Raw genomic sequence first — 24,816 nt, 5'->3', positions numbered from 1 at the left:
TGACTCCGTAACTCTGACAAGCCATTCAGAAAGCATGGTCGCTCCTGAACTAGAAATAGTTATGGGGTATTGTGATGGATACACTCAACACCCCTACAACCAAACCAGCAGCAGTTTGGTCCAGGCTTCAAAGGAGGCACAGGCCTGAGCTGCAGCTGGGCCAAGAACACTTTTTAGGAAACCCACAAGGACGCAGAAGGGCCCTGAACACCAATCAGTTGTGGTGGCAGGGAGCCTCATGCAGACCTTTCCCACTGTATGCAATCTGACTATGAGTCAACCACTTTATTCCATAAATATGACAGTATGGTTGAGCCTACTTTGAGCACTCTCTCTCTGCTAAACATACATGACTGCAAGGCGATGGTAACTTCTATCACTCACAAATCTCCAGTAATATGTAGACTCTAATAAAAGTTTATGTTTGGTCCACAATATATGCTGTAATACAAAAATGTTCATTTTTCTGGTAACCAAGATGCAAAATATATTTCCTTTTCCTTGAGAGGAAGAAATTGGAGGTGATCTGTGGTCTTAAATCTTGCCAAGAGTAGAGCTAAAAGATCCCCTTTAAATTTTATCATGAAAATCCTTAAAAAGAAACAAAAGTCAATTAGCCAATTGCCACCATAGTTACCTGAGTAGATGAGAAGTCCACACTATGGAGAAATTTGCAGTTTTGTCCTAGTGCCTGCAGAGATGCATCCATGATTCCTGAACAGCTGCCCAAGTTCACTATTTGTAGGAACTGGCAGTTGAGCGCAAGAGCAAGAACTCCACTGTCAGTTATATCGCAGCACCTTTTAAAAGACGCTTCACGCAAGTAAGGACAGGACAAGGCCAGCGCTATGACACCTGTCAAAGAAACAGTGAAATTTAAATAGTTATTTGTTTTTTAAAGAATTATTCATTTTTTTTTTTTAAATAAGCAACATGTTGAATCCAATATACTGTCCCCTGGTCATTAACTGTTCAACTTTAACATCATGCAATGCTGACAAGATTCTGCACAAGCTAATAATTTTGTGGTTGGTTTCTTTTAATTCAAGAATGAAAAAAAGAAAATGACAATGAACAATGCTAGAGTCGATAAAAATTTCTAAATGCTAAATACTCTTCCATACTGCAGAGGGATACGCGAGGGATACTATACACACGAGGTATCACCTCAGTGAGCGCACGAAGAAAAGCCGATGGCTTGAAAGCATACGGATAGTGGCAGGTCCCACTGATGGTGCAGTGAATATCAGGCAAAAAGCAAAGTAAAAGGTCATCCTGAGGTCAATTCAAGAAATCAAAACGATTATTCAGAAGCAGGACAGGGACCAGTTACACCTATGACACAGTTCAGGACAGCACTGAAGGTGCATGTGTAGCTGGTGGAGGTGAGCACAGCAGGTGAGACCAGCTACGGCCAATAGGGTCTGTTGGTGCCCTCAGAGCCCGGACAGTTAGTAATAACCAAAATATTTGCACAGAAGTGTCAGGAGCTAGTCAATAAAATAGAAGTACATGAACTACAGATGCAATTCGTGAAAAGAATTTATTTTAAAGATGATGGAAACATGATTGCAGCGGTACAGAAAATTACATCACTTCTGGATAGACAGAAATATTAATAAAAAGTTGAATGTCATTAAGAGATATTACTATGTAAGAACTTCAAATAAACGTGGATAAGATAGTACTTGCTTGGTTCAGAACCACTTTGCAAAGAATGACAGAAGAGGCAGTAGTGGCAGCTGAATTTGACAGAGAAGTAAGTACTACTGGATATTGTATTAAATGACACTAAACATTCCACATGCAACCTAGAGAGCAAATGTTTCCTAGTAATGATAGGGCTCAGGTATTTCTGGATGCAGTAGCCAGCAGGTTTCTTAGAAAAACAAAAAACCCCAAAAAACTAACCAAACAAAACAAACAACAACAAAACCAACCAACCAAAAACTCCAACACTCAAACCAACCAACCAGAAAACCATTTCCTGTTACTGAACAAGGAAAAGGCAACACTGGTTTAAAATGGCATGGGTTTGGGTCTTTTTTTCTGTGTGTAATTTAGATGAGTGATAAAGAACTGTTCCAGCTTAAATTAAAGGCTTCATAACTTATTCTCAGTTTATAAGTAGGAAAGTTAGTAAAGTCGGATAGACTAGGAACTTGCCAATGAAGAACTAGACTACCCAGTTTTAATGGCAAAGTAATCACGAATCTCTATCCAAATAGATGAAAAGAATACATAAAGAGGTCTAGGCTTAGGTGGTACCTTAAGAACCATACTAGAAATCAGTGGCCAGATGAAGGCACGGAGGGAAGACCATCACAAACGAGAACGAAGGGGTCAAAAAGTATAGCAAAGAGGCGATACTGAAAATAAATAAAATCGATTTTTCAAAGTTTAACCAATTACTTAAGTAGAAAGATAATTATATCACTATGCGGTAGTAAGAAAATACAAACCAATACTAACCTAAAGTATGGTATACTTTAACTTAATACTAAATTAATATTTTGCCGCAATTTTCAATAGGGATGAGTTAATGATGGAACAAAGGAGTAAGTGTAATCAAAAGACAAATAAAATAAAACTCAGCAAGTTTAATTCTTTTATGCTAATAGCTCCTGATACAATTTGAAACTGGAGGTTAAAATGAATCCTAAAGTCCTAAAGCAAGTGAAGTCTTTTAAGTTAGAGAAGACGCTATAAGCTTATTAAATAAAAAATACATTTAATTTTAAAAGAACAAAAAAGTAATGTAGGAAATCACAAGCCTGACACTTCAACCACAGTGGTACTGGTAAGACTCTGGAACAACTTTTGACGAAGGAATAATTAAGATGAAGTGGAAAACATGATCAAATGTAGCACAGTTTTAACAGAAAACTGGCATGAGAGTAACCTGATAGCTCTCTTTCATAAGATAATCAGTGCTCCAGGCCTACAATTTACACCACTGAAGTGACTTTTAATTAGTATTTCTGTGGCATTGGGGATTTTTTAAGCAATATTTACCCTAGATATTTTCCACAATTTACTCCAATCTAACAAAAAATATAAGACAGAAATAAGATCGCAGTTATCTGTGCACAGATAACATACCTTCCGAAGTGATTCCCAATCTGTTTTCTTTACAAGAATTCAAGTTGATTTTTTTCAGCTGCTTGCAGTTATAAAGCTGCAATAATGCATTATCTGAAATATCACAGTCTCTGAGGTCTAGAGACTCTACAGCAGGGTGCAATACCTGTAACGAAAACCTACAATTTCAGTCAAATTTTGCTATGTCATCGAACACACATATTTTTAATCCAAAATAATGGCAATGTTAGACTCCCATAGAACTTCTACAAAATGTTCCCTAGAGGATGGGATTACCAGCCCTAGGAATTAAAAACTCCCAAGGAAATATGGTATATTTGCTGCCACAGTTCATCTCCTACAGCATAAACATTCAGTTTCCGTGGTCAGATCTAAAGTAGAAGCACATTAACACTACTATTTAAAGAGTGGAAGTACTATTTTGACAGTACAGCTGCTAACACTAGTGCTTCTGCCCAAACAAGTATGTTTACCAAGGATAATACCCTCAAACTTATTAGGACAATTTTGACGGCAGAAACCTGAAGTGTAAAAAAATACTGACTATGATCAAAACTTAAATCTGCTGAACAGGTAAGGGTAAAATTTGAAAGATATTTGGGCCCACAGTATTTTTCTCACTTACATACATGCTCTTTTTCTCATAAACAACCACTCTCATTATCACACCTTGAGGAGGTATCAAATCCTCATTGAATAGGCTCTTTCACTCTCATAAGACCATACGTTGGAGTTTTTGTGAAATATTCTCCAAGAGGACATTTATGAAACTTAGACAAGAAATAGAAGGCCTCAGATTTTAGCAGCAACAGCCATATATCTTACCTCTAGTTACATTTTCAAGGATTCTCACTGCTTTTTAATAAATATTGTTTATATCTCCCTCCTGTGCAAACAATCTACACCTATGCTGAGCTGTACTTCAGACCAATAGGGAAGTGTTTGATCAGGTTTTCACATTATCTTATATTATTCCCTTCATTTTGTCATTCCCTTCCTTAATTCATAAGGATTAAAACATACGGTGAATTTCCACACACAAGCAAAGATACCAGCATAGCTGACAGGCTGGTTAAAGGCCTATTCCTTTCTCAGGTTCACCTTTCTAACAGGTACGATTACATTACAAGGAAAACTTTTTTTCTGTTTTGCAAATATATAAGATGCTAAAAATCTTTAATGACAAAGTCAAAAAAGACTTTGGAAAAAAAGCAAAAACTTCTTGTAGATTATAATTGCAATCTTTCTGCAAAATGAATGGCAGACCTTGGACAGCTTTGACAGCTGTTTCTCCCCAAATGCTAAAAGCCTCAGATATGCCTCTTTATGCCATAAAACCACCAATATATCTCACAACACACTTGTGTAACAGTTTTTACAATGTAACATTCAGTTTTTATCTCTATCATATTTCTGAATTCATATCTAAGGAAATAAAGCAGCCAAACACAGGGATGACATGCTTAAAGCCAAAGTGACCATCAACCTTTGTTCAAGATGCTTTCCCTGACTGTTGGCTTTCTTTCACCATTCCAAATTGCCTAGGACACAACAAGTGAGCAAATTGCTGATTTTGAAGCCACATGAGAAATCATACGAGAAAAAGAACTATTAGATGCAAGCAAGTCTAAATGACAAGAAACAACACTATCAGAATGCTGTTTATTTAAAGTAGCTGGAATATTAAGCTTACCTACGTCATGATTCTTCACATGTTCAAGTATTACTTAAGAGGTTTGGTTTCTATTATTATTCACAGATTCATACTCACTGAATGCATATACTAAAATCTAATCAATCTCAAAGAAGATGGAATTTTAGACAGAGTAAGGATTGTTTGGATGCAGGATACAGGAGATTAAACTACAAACATATCCTGTGGACACATGCTGAATGGCTTTATAAATCTTTATGGTAAAAGTGAGTTGGAATAAGGAGCTTAGGATGTGTGTCATGGAAGGCTGCTCCAAGCAAAAAGCAGAGTTAGGGAAAAAAAAATGCATGATAACATAAATCTGGACAAGAATGGGGGGGTAAAATCTGAAATAGAAGTTTATAAATAAATGCAGGTTAACAGAAGTTCAACTGGAAGAAACTTAACTTTAAGCAAAATGCTTAAACACCACCAAAGAAAGGACATGCATAAAAGCAAATGAGATAGCATAGCCAGGAAATTCCAAGAGAATCGATCTAGCTGCAATACTGTGGACACTGTGAAAAAAAAGGGCAGGACAGAAGCAACAGCAAAGAAAAATTCCTTATCCATATGAAAAACTAACTGAGATGCTGCAAATGTGTCACATGTAGAATGGTTATACATGATGTGAGGAAGGAATAGTAAGAAAAGCTTAACAACATAAGCCACTTTTGATACGCCAAGCTACAAAAATATCTGCAAGATGAAAGAACAAGAAAACCGAATAGCGAAACGGTATGGAGAAACAGTCCCAATTCAGAGTCCAAGAGGTGGCTAGCATTTATTTTTTTTTCAAATGCAAGTGATATAAACCTGGAAGCTGTTAGCAAAAAAGCTGAAGTTTAACATGCCCAAGAAAAGTGATGACAGCTAAGGATAGAATTGCAGGAAATTGCAGGAACAGAAAAAGGAAAAACATATGAAAAAAAGAACCTGAACAGAACATCCCAGTGTCAGATGGAAAACAGGCTCCAAGAGAAGGCACTGATCAACTGAATGAAGACGAAGACAGATGACATGTTACAAAGAGACAGAGGAAAAGACTGTAACTTACACTGTAGTTTGTGTACAGACTTAAGATATCCTAATAGGTTTTGTGCATTTATATGGACACAATCATACGGTTTTAATCAAATCTCTTAGGATGCTTAGAAAGGGTTACTTACTGAAAAGATAGCCTAAATAAAATTTTGTCAGCTCATATTTTCCAAAATAATATAAATTAATAAGACTGATTTTTACACAAAGCCTTACTTTGTACAATCAAAAAAATGGTGCATATTAAAGATAATTTTTTCTTGGTCACAATTTTTCCACAGTACTCCTGATTCTGCTTCTAATCTTGGCTTCACTATTCTGACTCTGAGAACCTGATACTATTTGCCTCATCTGAGTTACAGGTCAAAGCAGGAATGAACGGGGAGTCTTTCATTTTCTGTTTCACCAAGGCCAACCTTGAGCTTTCCTCCGTTCTCACGCCTCCCTCTGAGGCTAAATGAGATAACAGTAGGCAGATAACAGAATACATGTATCCCTGAATTTACAGCTAAAGATAAGTCATTAACTGATTTCATTTTGTCAGTGAGCAAAAGGGATGAGATAATTAGAACTACCAATTTCTAGCCCTAGCATCATCATATTTCAAAGAATCAAGATTTAAATAGTGCATCGTGTCAATAGAATGTAACAGAAATCTAACAAGTTCCTGAAATATTGTCATTACTAAATTATGCACTAGCTTCTTGAAACATACTACATTCAGGAATAGAAGCTGGTTTGCAATAGATCCTAGTTTCCCATACTGAAAATGAATAATATAAGTCAGCCAATTACACAGAAGTCAATTATCACTGAAGGGAGAACATTTTAATTTGTCGCTACAAATATAATCTTATTACTACTAATACAGGACTATTAACATTATGAAGAAAAAAACAAACCTTAAAGATATAGACAGAGTAAGCAGGCCTGAATTTATCTGTTGCCTCATGTAAACAGTTTTAGTTTAGTACATCCTTGTGTATTAACTATCACAGACAGAATAGTTTTGAATGGGTTCTTACCTCACTGATATTTGAATCTGTTATTTGCCCTTGACTACTCATTAATTTAATAAGTTTATCCTTTATGTTGGGTGGCAATGACTTAATATCTGCAGCATATCTGGAAAGGTTCTTTGTCAAACATTGAAGGCATCTGAAATAAAGGAAAGTTACAGTGCAGTCAAAAATAGGCATTATGCATTAGAACTAGAACAATCAAGCCATCAGGTGTCATCTTCTGCGTCCACCTATGTTGCCTTCAAACTTTATCGGTTCCAGCTGTTCCATGCTACCACCAACTCAGTTATTGTCCTTTGGAGTCAATCAGCTGTTCCTTCTGTGCAAACATTCCCCAAACAACTGTGGGCAAAAATTGTAGCCTCATTCACTGTGATCACTAACCCAGCTCACAAAATGAGTTTGCTGGTAGTATATTCCCAAGCTCTAAGAAAAGCATTCTCACTAGCTAAGTCTCCAGCCAATAGCCATCTTTAGTTGTGACAGCTACTTCCAGAGAAGGGACACTTCTCTTTCACCTCAGTTAAAAACACTAAGGAGAGATTTTCAGATGTAGTATTTTGTTCACTTTCTCCAGTTTGTAGTACTCTTTCAATATGAATTGTGCTGTGTAACCCTGTGCTCAGCCTTTTGAAACTTTTGCTTAAAACTAGATCTGATCACAGAGGATTGTCACCTGAGGAATAAATTTTGCTGTTTTAGTGGGGTCCAAGAAATCACAGATCAAAAAGTTCATGGTCCTACAAAGTAAATTAGACAACATAACTAAGTAGACACATGGAAAATATAATACATAGGGAACAGTAAACTCATTTGGATATTTACAAGGTATTCAAAAAGCCTCCTTGACAATGGTTCTTCACGACATTAAGCTACCCTGGGAAGAGGAGAAAGGTTGACACACAACTGGTTGAAATCCTGTCACAATCAGAAACATTCATTGGCTTGATTCAGTATAGCCATTGTTGTTTTTTTTTTTTTTTAATAGCAGTATGTTAGACTGCCTCCCCCCAACTCCCATGCTGATTCATCAGAATAATTTATCAACCTCATGGAAACAGCCTGATTATCATACACACTGGGCTAGAGATTTTGAACTAATAATAATGCTAACACACACTGCTTTTTCTGTACACCATAAATGTCCTGCTCTCGGCACACCTTTTGTATTCAGGGTCAAAATTGTTTATCCATTCCAAGAAATCTGTTGCCTTTGCCAGATACTGAAACTTGACTTGAAAGTTTTCATGGTGAGTTACTGCTGCATGAGAAATTGCAAACAAATCTTAAAGGCACAGAGGCCTTAAGTATTTATCTGAATAGGCAGAAATAAATGACCTACTAGTATCACACAATTCTGGGTGATGCTCTAAGACAGGATTTGAAATCCTACAATTTTATCTGTGTGAATGCAACAAAAAGGGATCCCTTCAATAAGAATATGCTGTTAAGAGACTCCAGATGGAGCAGAGCTTTCTGGGAGAAAACATGAAGAAGTTTACTTAAGCAAAATAAAACAGAGATCAGTATTATCCGGATATATGTGGAACAATACCCATGTGGAACACTTAAAATGATGGTTTTAAAGGTCAAATAGGTAGAAGACTGTTTACTTATCCAACATTGAGTACTACAGAGGGGCACTAGCAATCCTATTTTTTTTAAGATTCCCAAGGCATTTCAGTGTATCATAGGATACAAAAATGCTCATGTCCCAACCTCTGCAACTTTAAATCACAATCACAGGCTTACAGAACCACCAGCGGCAAGTCCAGGAAGAGCTTATGAATAGCTTCTAAGCATCTTGAGCATGCCAAGGCAGGGGTGTCAAACTCATTTTCACTGGGGGCAAAATCAGCCTCGCAGTTGCCTTCAAAGGGCCGAATGTAATTTTCAGACTGCATAAATGTAACTAATCCTACTGCTTTAGAGCAATCACCAACTGCTAATATGCTAAAAGACAACTGCTGGTCCTTAAGGAAGGAACTGAAACTCTCAGAAGGCAGATTTTCTTATCACAAAACAAAGTCCCTAGGCAGATAAGGAACATAAACTAGAATGAAGCTAATCAACATCCAGAGGAAACTAAAAACTAATACTCTGTCATCTAGGAAATGCCAAGATTTCGAAAAGGGTTACACTACAAAACTAAGCAGAACTAAGATGGAGGGAGTTGAAATGGGGGAAGAAAGATAACTCCTGACTGTACCTCTCTTCCTTAGAAACATGAGTCCATATGTTGCCAGATAGGCCAAAAACACCTGACCATGAGGTCTACTAGAAAGTTAATATTAGATGAATAACAGATGAGATGTCTAGCATCGGTTAACTTTAATACGAATAATAAATGAGATGTCTAGCAGTAATTAACTTTTCATTGTAAAACAAAGCCTATCCCAGAATTGAGAAGTCAACCATGAACAGCTGATTATCTAGTGATTATTGCCAAATTTTGTGGACATGCTGAACCTAAGGTAAACTTCGCTCACTATAATATCATTATAATGCTAAAAAACACACCCCTGAAGGAAAGACCCCTAGCCCATCCAGGACCCTTCCTCAGGGAGCATGAGCAGTAAGAACAGTGTTATGTAACTTGTATGCAAATGTTGTAAACAATCAGCCCTACAGGACTGCCCTGAGGGGGTATAAATGGTGATAAGATCTTCTATAAATGAGCCAAGACTTTTGTATTGCTGGTATGCTAGTTTAATTTTGTACACCTCTGTAATAAAATCAATATCTTGTCTCTGGATGTGAGATTGGCTTCGCACTCTGGAAGCAAAATCACAATTCGTGACAACACATGTAAGCGATGGAGTTCTTAAAATTGGAGGTTCTATTATCTATTGATCATAGCTATCTGAATTAGATTCCATAGGCCAACCTTTCTTTTTAAATCCTATCCAAAATTTTGAAAGAAAACATTACTGTCCTACAAAATATTTTGCTTTTGTAGAATCAACATTTTTCCATTAACTCGACCTACTTGTAAACTCAGATCAGCTACTCTAAGTGCACAGTAACTCTACTGTAGTTGGCTTGTCTACTTTTATGTGATCTGTATACACACAGCAATAACTAAGATTGGTACGTAATGAGTATTATGCATCCACCTGGCAAACAGATTTCGTCCCAGTCTAACTTAATGAAAGAAGTCATGAATCCTGCGTTTCACAGACAGGGAAAAAACGAGCAGTGCTTTATTACTGTAATAACCTGATGAAAGAGCATTCCTCCTTGCAAACCTCCCAACTGCATTTTCCCTGGCTCCACATTATCAGGCTTGTTACACAAGCTGTTCATAATTCAGAGCTGTCTACAAAGTGTCAAATGGCTCACTGATTTGTTCCAAATGTGTAAAGAGGTGCAGAGCAAAAAAGGCCCCTGATCTTTAACCTTAAGCTTCATGACAGAGTTAAGGCCTCATGACAGGACAAATGTGTACATTCCCAACAGAAATTAGATCTTTATGACTAATTATTCTAGAGACAGTTTAACTTACATCAAGGTACAGTATATACTAAAGTTACGTCACATGAAATAGACTAGTAGGGCAAATGTTAGAAGTGGGACACATCAGAACAAGAAATGAACTAGAAGAACAGATAATAGAATAAATTTAATGGCAAATACCAGTATACATATACCTTCCTGCATTCTTTAGGGCTGCATCATTTATATACATAGTAAGACCATAAAAGGAAGCTCTGTTTTGAAACCGATGCTCCACTTCCATCCTCAGTTTTTGTTCATGCCGATGTAACCATCTACAGATGTTCTGATGCTATTGTAAAACCTTAGTTTTTCAAGTTTTCCAAGACACTGGCAGGTGAGGTAATGCATTAGTCTGCAGTAGGCTGGCCACCTCTTAATGACACCTGTTACACAGGAGCTACCTATCAACGAACCACGGAACAATCAAACCTAAGCAATGCACAACTATGTAATGCTGTGACAACTTACATGTGCAGCACACTTCTTTATTGTGTAATGACAATCTTAATTAAACCACCTTTACATTTGATGTTTCATTCGTGTTGCTCTAAGAGTCTCATTTTTGATGGTAGAAACTCCCTTGTCTCTGAACCTATGTCTGAGCATTAACAGGTCAGCTTAAAACACCTGCCTGGGCTCTGAGAGATTTGTAGCAGCAGCCTCCTCCAAGTATGACACCTAAAGCTGCTCTCGGCCCTGGCTGCCTCCTCCACCTCTCCAGCAAGCGTTGGTGCTGCCAGGCATCGTCTCTATTTGGCAGGCCCTGCAACTCCTACACTGTCAATTTTCAACTAAGCATAATTATGTAAATGAACTATTGTACCAGTTTGGTTTACCTCCATATGCTGGCCTTAAAACTGCAGAAGCTAGGAGTGTGTGTGTAAGTTGGTCATTTCACATCTTGGGAACAATAACTTTGGGAAACAGAAGCTGATAGAGGATATAACTTGAGCTTAAAAAAAAAATAAAAAAAATGTTTCTAAATATTTCCAATATGATGCTCTTGTGCATGTGACCTTTGGACTGCCACTTTGTCTTCTGAGGCACAGGGCAAAGGCCAATAAGCAGCAAACAAGCAGCAGATATACCTTAATCGAAACACTTTCTGTTAGGTTTGGAAATCTTAAAAATAATGACCTTGGTAAAAGGACTACTTCACACCCAAAGAGATTTGTTTCAGTTTTTAGTTTCTGTTTTAAGTCCTGCTAGTTAAACAGTAAGCCTAAGCGTTAGCAGAAATCAGAGGCTTAAAGTGCAGGAGGGCATAGACGGCCATCACTTGATTGCTGTGAGACAAGAAACAATACATGAAAATTACACACATCTGTTGAAAAGTTGTGTAATTATTAATTTCAAGTATTAGTCTTACTGGTATAATAACTATATCATTATATTATATAGAAAATCACTGCAGCAGTATGAATACAGTAGTGTAAAAAAATATTAGTAACCAAACAAAAGCAGCAATTGTTTATGCTATCAAGTGCTACAGCACACGTAAAGAAAAATTACTAGGTTTAAGATCTAAGGTTAATCATGAGAACATAAGCATGTAGTGTAATGCATGTCTTAATCATCATTTTAACAGATTAATTATGCACAAATTATAGGTACTGTTTTAGCTTTGCAAAAAGAGAAAAATTATTAGCAGACAGAACCCTCGTAATTAATTTCTATTAGCAGTCCAGCTGTCTTTACACACCACTCTAACCAAATGTAAAGGTCGAACAGAGGCTGAAAAGGCTCGTTCCAGCCCACCTTGTCTCCCCAACCACTTTTTAGTGCACTCTGCTCATGCTGGCTCTGAAACTCACAGCTGTGCAGTGAGCTGTTCGACATCTGATCTGAACGAGAATTCCAATGACTAAAACTGTGAGGTCACAGAAATAATACTGCCAAAACAAGTGGCTGAGGGCAGGGGGCAGCAACAGCCTAGAGTTAAGCCAAACTAGATTTAGCATATAGCCCCAAGTCCCTATAGACAATGTTTTTGCAACAGAACATTGTCTGGCACCAGAATGCCACCAAATCACAGAAAATTAAACTCATACATACCAATTAAAAACTCTAGAGAAGTCAAAATATTAAGGCTCTATAATCTGAAGTGAAGCAGATCTAAGTGAGGAAAGCAGCAAGACTTCCAGTGTGGAAGCACATTAAAAAAAACCTCTGAAGTCAGCACAGTGTAATAGGAGCACCTGTAACGTATCACTGCAGAAGATGCTGCAATGAGGAGACAGTGATTTCAAGCAGAATCTGGACAGAATTTAACCACAGGCCTTGCTTGCAGAGACCCATGCGTCAGCAGGAGTGCCCATTCCATAAGCTGAGCACACACCATGGTTGTCTTTAACTCATTCCTCTAGAGGTGTGCAAAAATGAAATACCTCCACTGAGCCTTGGTTACTGCTGGATGAACTTGGATGACTGCCTGTAGCAGAGAAGCCTGTACAAGGCTCTGACTCAATACACGCACAAGTAGATTATACCATCCAAATTCTTTGTTTAGTCCCGAGATTACACTGTGTATCTACGTGTAATGTTCCTTTACTTGACTGCAGATATGAAGACTAGTTGTTTACTTCTAAACAAATCTTCTCAAAGCTCTAAAGGCCACAGAAGGGGCTTGTCTGACGCTGCGATAGCCAGGGTGCTCAGCATCAGACGTAAGATTGCTCTCACATTTTCCACTGCTACTACTCTTTGTGCAACTAACCAGTTAACTAGCCTTGAGAGCCCACGCCTTTCCTACTGAGATCCCAAATGAACCAGCATCTCCTCAGTGCAAAACAGCACCCCACCTTTGGCTAGGGTGAGACCAACAGACTGTCTGAGCCTTTTGGGGGATGATGTGTGCGCCCACCACGTGACTTGGTTCTGCAATGGATGCCTCTTGAGTCACGTGAATGGGTGGGCAGTCCTTTGTTATACAAGGGCACACACTTCAGTTATGTGCTAAACACGTATTTATCATACGACACCTACATTTTGGACGCTGGGTAAATGAACTTTTCTGGCAATTCATCCTGAAGGAGGCAGATATGCCATCTACTGTATTACACGGGAATAGTTGTATCGAAAAACTTACAGCCGTGCTTGAACAGCCACCTGCAAATCTAGACTGACTACTTAGTTCAAATTTGCAGAAAATACTCCAAAACCAATGCAGATACATGGAAATCAATGTGAGCTATATCACATCTAGTTACATTTAAATCTCCCTTGCCACAGAATTTTAGATTTAATTTTAGAGAAAAGCTTATTAAGATTAATCATATTATTTTATCAGAATACCTACTGATCTGCAGTTTAAACAATCATCTAAAATAGAAATGTTTTCACTGTTATTATACTTTATAAGAAACAATAAAACACTTAGTGCTACACCAGGGTAACCATAATCTTATCTCTAGTGCTTTAAAAGAAGAATAAAACCTGTAAGAGTAACTGCATTGTTTGCTAGCTATTTTTCTCCTAGCTGTCACATCAAATATTTTAACCCTGTGCTGTCTTCTTAACTGCCTCCGAAACACTAAGAAATTTAACACAATGAAAAACTCAAAGCAAAACACCATTCAGCAGACTCACTGTGGCTGCTGTCCCAAAAGCAAGGTTATTTACCCAGTGTGCAAGCAGCTGAATATACACAAAAGAATTCAAGATATCATTTTATTACAGACTGCACAATGTCAGGTGCTGGGTGCTACCACCACAAAGCCACCACACCTTTTTCACAGTACTTACATCATTTACACTTTCGATTTTGGTAAGTACCTCCCCACGTTTCCACCCCCCTTTCCAGGATTGGTTGGTCATTTACATATGGTTACACCATCATTTTCTTGTACTCTGCATGCTCCTGGGTTAGGGTCCTCACTTCGTGGGTTTTCACATCTGCGGGTGTGATTTTTACTATTATAATGGGCAAAGTTCACCTAAAGTTAGATTAGATGAGTCACATTAGATGAACTTAGCTAATTATGAATGTTCCAGGATGTTCAAACTGCAAGGACAGCATCTCCTGGTAGGAAGTTCCTCAAATCACTTTTTGTTTAAGGAGCGTACTGACCTGGTACTGTGCCATTGCCTGCATATCCCTAAGTCAGTAATTGCTGACAGGATTAATATTGCCTACACATCCTTAGGTTAGTAATTGCTAACATGATTCATTCTATTAATCGCTGAAGAGAAGCCAGGGATCCTCAACCATCCTTCCATATCCAGATCTGTCAGGATCATCCTGTTGTGTGCCTGCTGAACCCTGTCACTCCCAAGCAAGCCCCATCACTTTTGTGAAACCCTGCCACCTGTCTTGTAACTCCTCCCAAACTGTCACCTCTGCCAAACCCTGTCACCTCAGCCAAACCCTGTCACCTCAGCCAAACCCTGTCACATACCCTGCCACCCTTGTGACCTCTCCTGTAGCTCCTGCTGAACTCTGCCAAACCCTGTCATCTACCTACCCTGTCACCAGTACGAATGCTGCCACCCCTGCCAAATCCTGTCCCCTGCCCTGTCACCCTGGCCAAGCCCTTTCTCCGGGCTCCTCACAGGGCGCCCCGCGGGGCTGCGTTTACTCGAGGTCTGACCCGCCCGGCCGGCCCGGAATCCACCGGGCTTCCCGGAGGGAAAAGGGGCCCGGCGGGCCCTGGGGAGGGTGTCGGGGCGGCACTCACAGGTCCAGGAGGAGCTGGACTTCCTCGCCGGTGCCGTCCCAAGCGCCGCTGAGGCGGCTCATGGCGACGGCGGGGAGCGGGGAACGCGGCGCCGCCCCGACCCAATCCAACCCAACGGCGCCCGAGCAGCGGTGTCGAAATGGCGGCGGCTCGCTGCCTCTGGCGGGCATGATGGGAGATGTAGTCCGGCTGCCCGCCCGCCCTGCGGTCGCCTCAGGGCTTGTGGCGTGAAACGGCAGTAGTGGCTCACTGAACTTCGTGAAATATTGTGAGAACACCCGCATCTCGCACAAAGGGTCGTCTCTTCCCCATTTCCAGCGCTTAATATTTAGGACAAAGTACCTTCCAAAGACTGGAAGCACAGAGGAGCTTGGGTAGGTTGGGAGTCTTCAGGCAAGCAGCGAACTGCTGGTTCACTCATGGCTGACATTGAAGAGAGGCTGCTAAATTAACGTATACGGTGATTAAGTTACAAAAGGTGTTCCCATCATTAACCAATTAACATGAGATAAATGCTTTCTGACCACCTGCAAAACGAGGGGTTATTTTTCAAGTTTTAGATCTTTCTGCATGACAAGAGGGAGACAGAAGATTAAGTAATACATTGTTTGGAAGCAGAGTGCTTAGTTTATATTTAACTATTAATAGATGTATGTAAGAAACTAAGCAATTATAACTAACATCATCAATTATTTCTTAGTATAGATGTATGTCAAAATTTTCAAAAATTGTAATGCATGTATAATAATTATGTGAATATGCATCCAGTCTTTGGAGCACTTACGGAGAATGATCCCCAGTATTCCCCAGCGCTGATAAAATAAATGTGAGAAATGCAGTTGTGATTCGTGCTGAGAAGATGTTTAATGTTTACAGATATAACCAAATGAGGCACAGGCTCTGAACCTGAAAAAAGGAAAAGGTGGTTAAGTTCTATGTAAAAAGTTGTGCAACTTGTTTGTGAAGTTATATTGATAGAGGGAACTAACATTTTAAGGGTTAACCAACCACATAATGAGTGCCTACTGATGAACTAACACTTTAAGCCACATAATGAATGCCTAGTTTAGAGTTTTATGTAACCAAATGTGTTAAGAAAAAACAGAACCTCATCGAATGCCAAGATAAGAAGTTTTAGAGAACCAGCTGTAACCTTGAGGAGACAAGATAACCAAGATTTACAGCAAAAGGGGGTGCCAGTCTGGTTTCAATCGACTTGGCAGCTTGGGTTCCAGTCAATTCATCATAATGAGCCAAAAAGGTAAAAAGTTCACTGTGACAAAGCTGAAGGAGCCTTCATCCAATGACCCCTCCTCAAGACCACCAAGTGACACTGCGCAGGCACAACAGGGAGGGGTCAAAGAGGACACTATGGAAATGATTATCTGAGACTCATTTTAATAAGAAGCGGGGAAAGGTTATGAATATGTATAGGCGTTCCTGGGGTTATTATGAATATCATAGAATCACAGAATCGACTGGGTTGGAAAAGACCTCAGAGATCATCGAGTCCAACCCTTGGTCCAACTCTAGTCCGTTTACTAGATCATGGGCACTAAGTGCCATGTCCAATCTCAGTTTAAAAACCTCCAGGGACGGCGAGTCCACTACCTCCCTGGGCAGGCCATTCCAATGCCTGACCACTCTCTCTGTAAAGAATTTCTTTCTAATATCCAGCCTAAATTTCCCCTGGCAGAGTTTAAGCCCATGCCCCCTTGTCCTATTGCTAACTGCCTGGGAGAAGAGACCAATCCCCACCTGGCTATAACTTCCCTTCAGGTAGTTATAGAGAGTGATGAGGTCACCTCTAAGCCTCCTCTTCTCCAGACTAAACAACCCCAGCTCCCTCAGCCTCTCCTCATAGGTCTTATGCTCCTCATAGGTCTTATGTACATAATATGTAATACCTTACTGTATTTAAGCACACTTCTTATTGTTAGAAGGTGTGCGTGTTGGGCGGAGCGAATTCCCTGTGCACCCAGCACTGATTTGCTTATGCTTTAATCAAACGTGTTTAAGGAATACAATTAAGGAATTGGATTAAACACTGTTTATTCATGGAAAAAGCGTGATTTATTTATTTCATAAAGAATGCCTGCTTAACAGTATAATTGACTCTGCTGTTAAGTTTATTTCTTTGTTTCAGCATCAGTGGAGTCATTCAACAGCACCAGTTCTCTTAATTTCCCAGCACCAGTTCTCTTAATTTCCATTAATCTGCAGAGACGAGTGACTGCTGTCTGCCACATCTTTCTACCTGCAGTTCATTTTCTCTCACCCCCACCCCTTTTTTTTCTGTATTTTTATATTTCTGCCTGGTTAGTTTGATATAAATCAAGACCACACAGTCCTTGGGAACTAACAACATTACCAGTGTATGATTGCTGCATCATTATCTTCAGACGTAAGACCAATCACCTACCGGTACCAAAAAGAACAGGTGATCAACTAAGATAAGGAAACCTCTATTCTTGCAACATTAACTGAAGGATCTGTATCTAAGAGAAACATGGGTTGCTCACAGTGCCTGATAACTTCATTGAAGTCAACGACTGAAACATCTGGATTAACAGATAAACCACAAGAATGCTGATAAATGGTGATGCTGCAACACCTAAAAAATATACTTTTTAATGATTGGGTAATTAGACATATGCATTAGCATTAGTAGTAGATGATCGGATGATTCATAACATACCCTTATCATGTTAGCTATAAAACCCCTAAAGAAAAATTGCTCAGATCTGCCCAGTTTGGCTGGGACACCTCTGCACATTAGTAAGTGCTTACCTTTGTAATTCTATTCAGTCAGCACAGTTGTGGATTTTATAAGAAAAGCAGGAGGCACATGAAGCCAGCAGAATGAGCTTTGTTTTAGCTCATTGTGCCCTTGACGGCACAAACAAGATAGATGTCCCTTGAGGAGCCCAAGCAGCAGGGAGGCTGCAGGAGCAGGTTGGCCTCAGCCACCATGGAAGGGTATTTGTCCCTAAGGAAACGCAGGGTAGAGACAATTTTCCCAAGTGGCTGGTGGCTTGGAGGGCTAATTCCTTGGAAGGACATGACATGGCCATGCACAAGAAGAAATATGGTACTTGTGAAGAAGGTGACAGGAAGAAGAAGTTTCATAGAGCACGTGTGGAGGCTGTGACTTTTTACTGTATTACATCAAAATCATTCGTGGGATTCTTGGTAATTTAGGAAAACATTTTTTTCAACAAAAAATGTTTGCTAATAAACACATTAAAAATACATTTATTTTAGGATTGAGAAGGCAGAAACCCCCATGCCGTTGGGAGGTGCTGGGTTGAGCAGGGAGTGCTAGCAGGCCTCCCTTGAGATCCCTTTGCTGGTGTCCGGAGACATGACAAAGCTGCAGCAGGCTGTGTAGTGCAGGCAAATTCTGTGTGCCTGCATGATGATCCTAACCAGCAGACACCCCTGGCTGACAAGCAACAAACTCTCTTGCTGTTTTTCACAAGGTTCAGTTTACCACATTTTCTTTTCCTGAAAAAAAAAAAAAAGAAATAAACTTAACAGCAGAGTCAATTATACTGTTAAGCAGGCATTATTTATTTTATCAGTGCTGGGGAATGAGCTCTGGGGAACAGAGGCTCATCCTCCATAAATGCTCCGACAACTGGATGCTCTTGCATTGCTTATATCCACAAAATCATTGCATATGCATTACATTTTTTTGAAATTTTTAACTCACAATATATCTATACTAAGAAATAATTGATTATGTTAGTTATAATTGGTTTATTACTTACAATACATCTGTTAATTGTTAGTTAAATATAAACTAAACACTCAGCTTCTAAACAATGTGTTACTTAATGTTCTGTCTCCCCTTGTCATGCAGAAGGACCTAAAACTTGAAAAATATCCCCTCATTTTGCAGGTGGTTAGAAAGCATTTATCACGTCGATTGGTTAATGGTGGATATGTCTTTTGTAACTTAATCATTGTACACATTAATTTGGCAGCTTTTCTTCACTCCTATCAGCTAGGTGGTAACAGCTAGTGGGCAGCAGTGAGGCTAGGGCTGTATGTTTACTATTCCTCAGCTTGTGGGATGGAAATAATTACTAGCCCACTGACTGCCTTTAACTGTTTAACCTAAGGAGTTGCTTCTGAAACAGCTTCACACACCCATGGTGTATCTCAAACTGAACCCAGGCTATCTCAGGGAGCAGTTGTGTGCTGCTCTTACACCAATGTGACTGCAGGCAGCTGCAGAAAGTACTTCAGTAACACCAGCCTAAACATGGTGAAAAACTGCTCTGATAAAACACCAAAATGTAAATGGTGGTTTGGGAAGTGCTTGAACTTAGACTCGCTGCAAAACTGCCTTTAGTAAGTCTGACCTCAGCTTTTACTGGTACATGGGGGTATTCCTCCCTTGGTGCAGGACAGCACTTCCCTTTACAGAACTTCATGAGGTTCTTCTCTGCTCATTTCTCCAACCTGTCAGTTGTCTCTTTCCAGAGAGACATCACCAGGTACATCAACCGCTATTCCCAGTTTTGGATCATCTGCAAACTTGTAAGCATGCACTTTGCCCCATCATCAAGGTCATTAATGAAGATGTTAAGTGTTATCATTGTAGTATTGACAAGGGACTGGTCTCCAGCTTGTCTCTGTGCTGCTGGTCACAACCCTTTGAATTCAGAAGTTCAGGCTGTTTCCAGTCTACCTCACTATCCAATACTCCAGCTCATACTGGGCTGGATAGCAACCCAATCCGGTTGAAGATGTCCCTGCTCATTGCAGGGGTATTGGACTAGATGACCTTTAAAAGTCCCTTCTAACACAAATTATTCTATGATTCTATGATGACTAAGGCAAAGAAGGCATCGAGGATCTCAACATTTTCTATGTCTGCTTTGCAGTGTGAGATTCTGGTTCTGCTTGATCTCAAGAGAAAGGCACAAGATGCTTAAGAGAAAAAGATGCTGACACACAGAAAAAGTACTTTACAACCCGTAAGTTTATAAAGAAGATATGTTTATTCAGTGCTGGGCGCATTCACTCCACCACAGACGTGCACACCCCCAGCAGCAGCAAGCTTGGTTAAATGTAGTAAAGTATTACATATTCATGGTAATCCTAGGAATGCCTATACATATTCATAACCTTTCCCCCAAAAGGCCATTCCTATTTAAATTAGTTCCAATAAATAATTTCCATAGTCTTCACCTTGGCTCCTCCCTGTTGCGCCTGCGCAATGCCTCCTGGTGGTCGTGGGCCAGGGTCTTTTGTATGAAGGCTGCAGTCTATCCTGTGCAATTTTTACCTTTGGCCTAGCATGCTGAGTTGGCCGAGGCTCAAACTGCTGAGCTGCTTATAACTGGATTGTCCTCCCACTCTGTGCTGAAGACTCCCTTATCTCATCCACCCAAGGATGCAGCTGAGCCCTTATCTTTGCGGAGTCTGCAAAGTCATCCTGTTCCATTCGGCTTTGAGTTAGACGATTGTTGTTTTGTTAACCCTTCAAACGTTAGTCCTCTCTATCGATGTTTTTAAAAGTTACAGTGAGAAGTCTTACATGTCTCTTCCAGTGCTGGGAAACATGCAATGAAATGGCACTGGACAGTCCTTTCTGGTAGAGGCACTGCTGTACAGAATTCCTCTGTGGTGAGGTACAATGGCCTCATTGTTTATCACATCTTCCAAGTGAAACAAAGCTGTCAGTCTCTTACTTGTACAATACTGAATGTTCTGGAGGGTACAGTGAAGTTTGCTGAAAACATCATGCTTTTACACATATCTGTGGAACAAGCTTTTACAAAGACTACATAAAGGTTGCATTGTTAATGACAGCTTGTATCATGTTATATGCTCAGGTTCAGCAGCCACTGATAACATATCCATTTCTACAATCAAAATCTACAGTTAAGCTCTGCCTAAGTTCTCCTTGAAATCAATATCTCTTCTTTATAATGCCTTCTGTGGCGACACAGTAGTATTCTTCACCAAGTCCCAGCCCCATTCAGGAGTGGGCTCACATTTTCTCTTATAGAAGCACTTCTTGTTGTCCTTCCCATCCCTCACTGAATTCAGCTCCAGATGGATTTGTCTTTCCTAACCCCCATCCTTGCACACTGGGACAGTGGCTCTATTCTTTCTGGGACACTTGTCCTTGCTTCCATCTCCTGTCTGCTTCCTTTTCATGCTTGAGTTCAGTCAGGATCTCCTTGTTCATCCATGCAGGCCCTCCTGCCACCTCTGCAGGTTTTCCTGCACACAGGGATAGACCATTCTTGAGATTGTGGGAAAAAACAAACCAACAAACAAAACCCAGAACGCACCAACTCTCCTGCTCTTTTCAGGATCATATTAACAGGGTAAAGTCTGGCATCTTGCAATCCAGGATCATGATCCTAGTTTTTGCCTTCTTTCCTCCATTCATGATCCTGAGCTCCATCTCAAGACTGCCACAACCTTCATGTCCCTGACTGGAACTTCAAGTTGTAAGAATCATTGCAAGCAGTGTGGGCTGCTGTGGAATGAGCATTAGAGTCTTGTCACAGGTGTAGCAGGGACACCGAAATCATTATTAGTTACTGGTCTTAGATCTTTTGATAGTGAAGTTGTTGTATTACAGAGTAAAATAAGCGAGCTGGAAAGAGAAGTCAGGACTTCACAAGATGCAAAGGCAATTGTGCAAGAAGTGATTACTACTTACGTAGAGTGCTGTGGGGGCTGCAAGGCACCATATGGTGGTTGTTAGTGCATATTGCTAATAAACAAAGGGACAGATCTGGAAAGAGTAATGCTTTGATTTCCCAAGTTTGTGCTGTCACCATGAAATGTCTGTGGGAACCCAAGGAATGGGACGGAAATATCTAGAGTGAATCTTGGGACTCTGAGCTTGAGTTTGAGTCAGATTTAGAAGGTAGGGAGGTGGTAGAAGCATGACCCCTCTTACAAATGAAAGGGCAGCGAGAACAAGTGGATGGGGGAGTACAGGCCATGCGCACTTGCACCTTGAAAGAGTTAAGGGAATTTTTAGAGCTCTGTTAGCAAAAGAGTGGGGAAGGCATACTGGCATGGATTTTGCAAACTTGGTACAGTGGAGCTACATCTGTCTGTTTATGAATGCGTGAAAAACATTTATTAAGCCCTATAGCCAGTGATGATCAGATACAATGAGGATACACTCAGCTGCAAAACAGAGATGCTGACGGGCAAGATGTTATTGCACCTACACTTCTCCAATGGTTGTGTGCAGCAGTTTTAACAGCATATGCTGAACCTGTCAAATTAGTGTTCTCCCTCAGAAATGGGTATAAAACAGTAGAGGGATTTAGTGCAACACATGGGGATGGTTCATGCATTGATTACAGGATCCAGTCCAGACAGGATAGCAGTAAAAAAACGTATCAAAACACAGTTTTTGAGAGGAGCACCTGCTTCACTAAAATCCTTCATTTGATTATACCAGTAGTCACAAATGCTACTGGTAATGTATATGACCTAGAAAATACCTTGAAGGAAATTTGGGCTGGAACTTCAGGACCATCTGTGCTGGTGGTAGATAAAGGAAAGCCAGCAAAACCAAAAGGAGTTACATTACAGGCGATGAGGAAACAGATTTGGAATGATTTTCTATGAGCCAGGATCCCACAAGCAGAAATAAATGGGATCCAAACATGAGAAATGTTTTATTGATTGCGAAAGTTAGCTCTTATGCAAAGGAACCGTTAAATACCCTTAGTCCCACCTGCCACCTCAAGGCAAGGCACTAACTAGAAAATACCAAGACTGCAGAAATGAAGGTTTGGCAGGTCCCCCCAAAATCGTTGCCACTGTAGCCTCTTACTGTGAGTGGGACCAACACCACTGTGTTCCTTTAACTATAAAGTGGTGTTCTGGGGGGATTTTACATGTGTTAGCTCTGGTGGATACCGGAGGTGAAGTTACTGTATTGCAGAGTAATATTAATAATAAAGAAGCTACATCACAGATCTGCAGATTAGGGGGAAATCCAACACCTGCCCTCCAAGCTCGGATTACCTTAACAATGGGAAATGCTACTCCATTTACCATGATGGTGTTAATTGCCCCAATTAAAGAATATATCTTGTGTATTGATGTGTTGGTAGGACAAAGAGTTGAAATACAAAATGGTTACTTCTGCTTCAGGACTTCACAAGTGGGATTCGCTATTCAATCTGTCACCGTCTTGTGTTGATTCCTGAAGCGGGACCCCGTTGTGCTGCCCATCTCTGCCAAGGTGGTAACTGCAAAACAATATCATATTCCAGAGGGGAGGAGAAAACTACTCAAACCATTCAGACACTTCAACAAGTTACAATTGTTAAGGAAACCTTGATGGCTTTTAATAGTCCTGTTTGACCTGTTCAAAAACCAGGGACTCGGAGAATGACTTTAGATTATAGAGAATTGAGTAAAATCACCCCCGACACTTGCATTTATGTACCAGACATGGTTACTCTTATAGACAAAAATCAGCAAAAATGTATAAACTTGGAAGGTAGTGATAGATCTTGCTAATGTTTTCTTTTTGATAGGCTTTCTGAAGCAATGGCAAGACCAGTTTGACTTTGCCTGGCAACAAAAGCAACATACTTTCCAGGTGTTGCATCAGGGATACAAACACAGTCCCTCCCTTTTCCATCGAATGACAGCAGCTGATACAGCACTGTGGTCCACTACTGTCTCCTTCTCTGGAGACATTCAACACTCACCTGAACACATTCCTGTGTGATCTGCTCTGGGTGAACCTGCTTTAGCAGGTGGGTTGGACTAGGTGATCTCCAGAGGTGCCTTCCAACCTCAGCCATTCTATGATTCTGTGATGATCTATCAATTATGGCAGAGTCACAAAAAACTGAAGTAGGTACAGAATCTCTGAAAGCACATTTGCAGGACCAAGGCTGGGCAATTAATGCAAAGAAACTGCAGGGCCCTAGTGCTACTGCACGACTTTTGGGAATTATTTAGCGTAGACAAATTAGAGGAATACCAAATAAGAGACAGCAAACAGTCCAGCAGTTTTCTGTACCAACCACGGTAAACCAGCTATAGACCTTCTTGGGACTTTTAGGGTATTGGAGAGCTTTGATGCCACACAACTTCTCTTATTTTACATCCTCTGGTGATATCAGATTTGAGTTCTTGCATTTCAGGTACCTTCGATGAATACTTGCACCATATCTAGAGGAGATAGCACTGAAACAGCATTACTGGTGTTGAATTTCCATCAGATGTTGAGTTTGCAATCTGAAAAAGTGCAAGCCATAGCTCTTCAATCTGTGTAGACAGACAATTACCCTACATCAGGTTATCAAACACAAAGTAATATTAGCTAAAGGACCTGGAGCAACAGCATGTGTATTACTGGAAGGAGATGACACTTCTGTTTTTCTCCCTTATCACAGGTTGGCTCATGCTTTGTAGTCTTGCACAACAAGCACGTGTCTTGGTAATGTATTTGATAGCAAATATAGAGCACTTGACATGTGCCCTAGCACAAGGTTTAAATCAGACAAAGGCAATTGCTGCCTTGAATTTGGAGTTAACCTCTGTATCCCAAAGAACACTACAAAAACAATTGGTGGTGGAATATCTCCCTCTTCAACACCATAAATGCTGCTCCAATTTTGAAAGTGTTACTTCAACATAACTGATAAATCAGCAAGCATAGAGGACAACATTCAGCATCTCCAGGACTTAAAGCATCAAATAAAATAATGTATTCATAATGCCTGTCTAGTAGAGTGGTTTAATTCCCTGACAGGGTGGATGGGACACT

General features: G+C 40.1%; 1 protein-coding gene across 2 annotated transcripts in view; it reads right to left on the bottom strand.

The window, feature by feature from the left end:
* The window catches only part of AMN1 (antagonist of mitotic exit network 1 homolog), a 72,630-nt gene that overhangs the window by 8,763 nt on the left and 39,051 nt on the right, over nt 1-24,816 (bottom strand). The window contains exons 1-4 of one of the 2 annotated variants that reach the window (XM_005500323.3): nt 15,033-15,331; nt 6,862-6,994; nt 3,103-3,247; nt 638-855 (exon numbers count right to left, since the gene is read on the bottom strand). In XM_005500323.3, the coding sequence (XP_005500380.2) occupies nt 638-855; nt 3,103-3,247; nt 6,862-6,994; nt 15,033-15,316 (780 nt within the window). In that variant the 5' untranslated portion in view covers nt 15,317-15,331. Of the gene's footprint in view, nt 1-637; nt 856-3,102; nt 3,248-6,861; nt 6,995-15,032; nt 15,332-24,816 lie in introns of those variants that run through there. The other variant, XM_021284787.2, reaches the window with a different exon arrangement.

This window comes from Columba livia, chromosome 1, assembly GCF_036013475.1.
Source record: "Columba livia isolate bColLiv1 breed racing homer chromosome 1, bColLiv1.pat.W.v2, whole genome shotgun sequence".
Classification (NCBI taxonomy): Eukaryota; Metazoa; Chordata; class Aves; order Columbiformes; family Columbidae; genus Columba; species Columba livia.
Note: the sequence above shows the minus strand (reverse complement) of the source record. Positions and strands in the feature narration are given on the sequence as shown.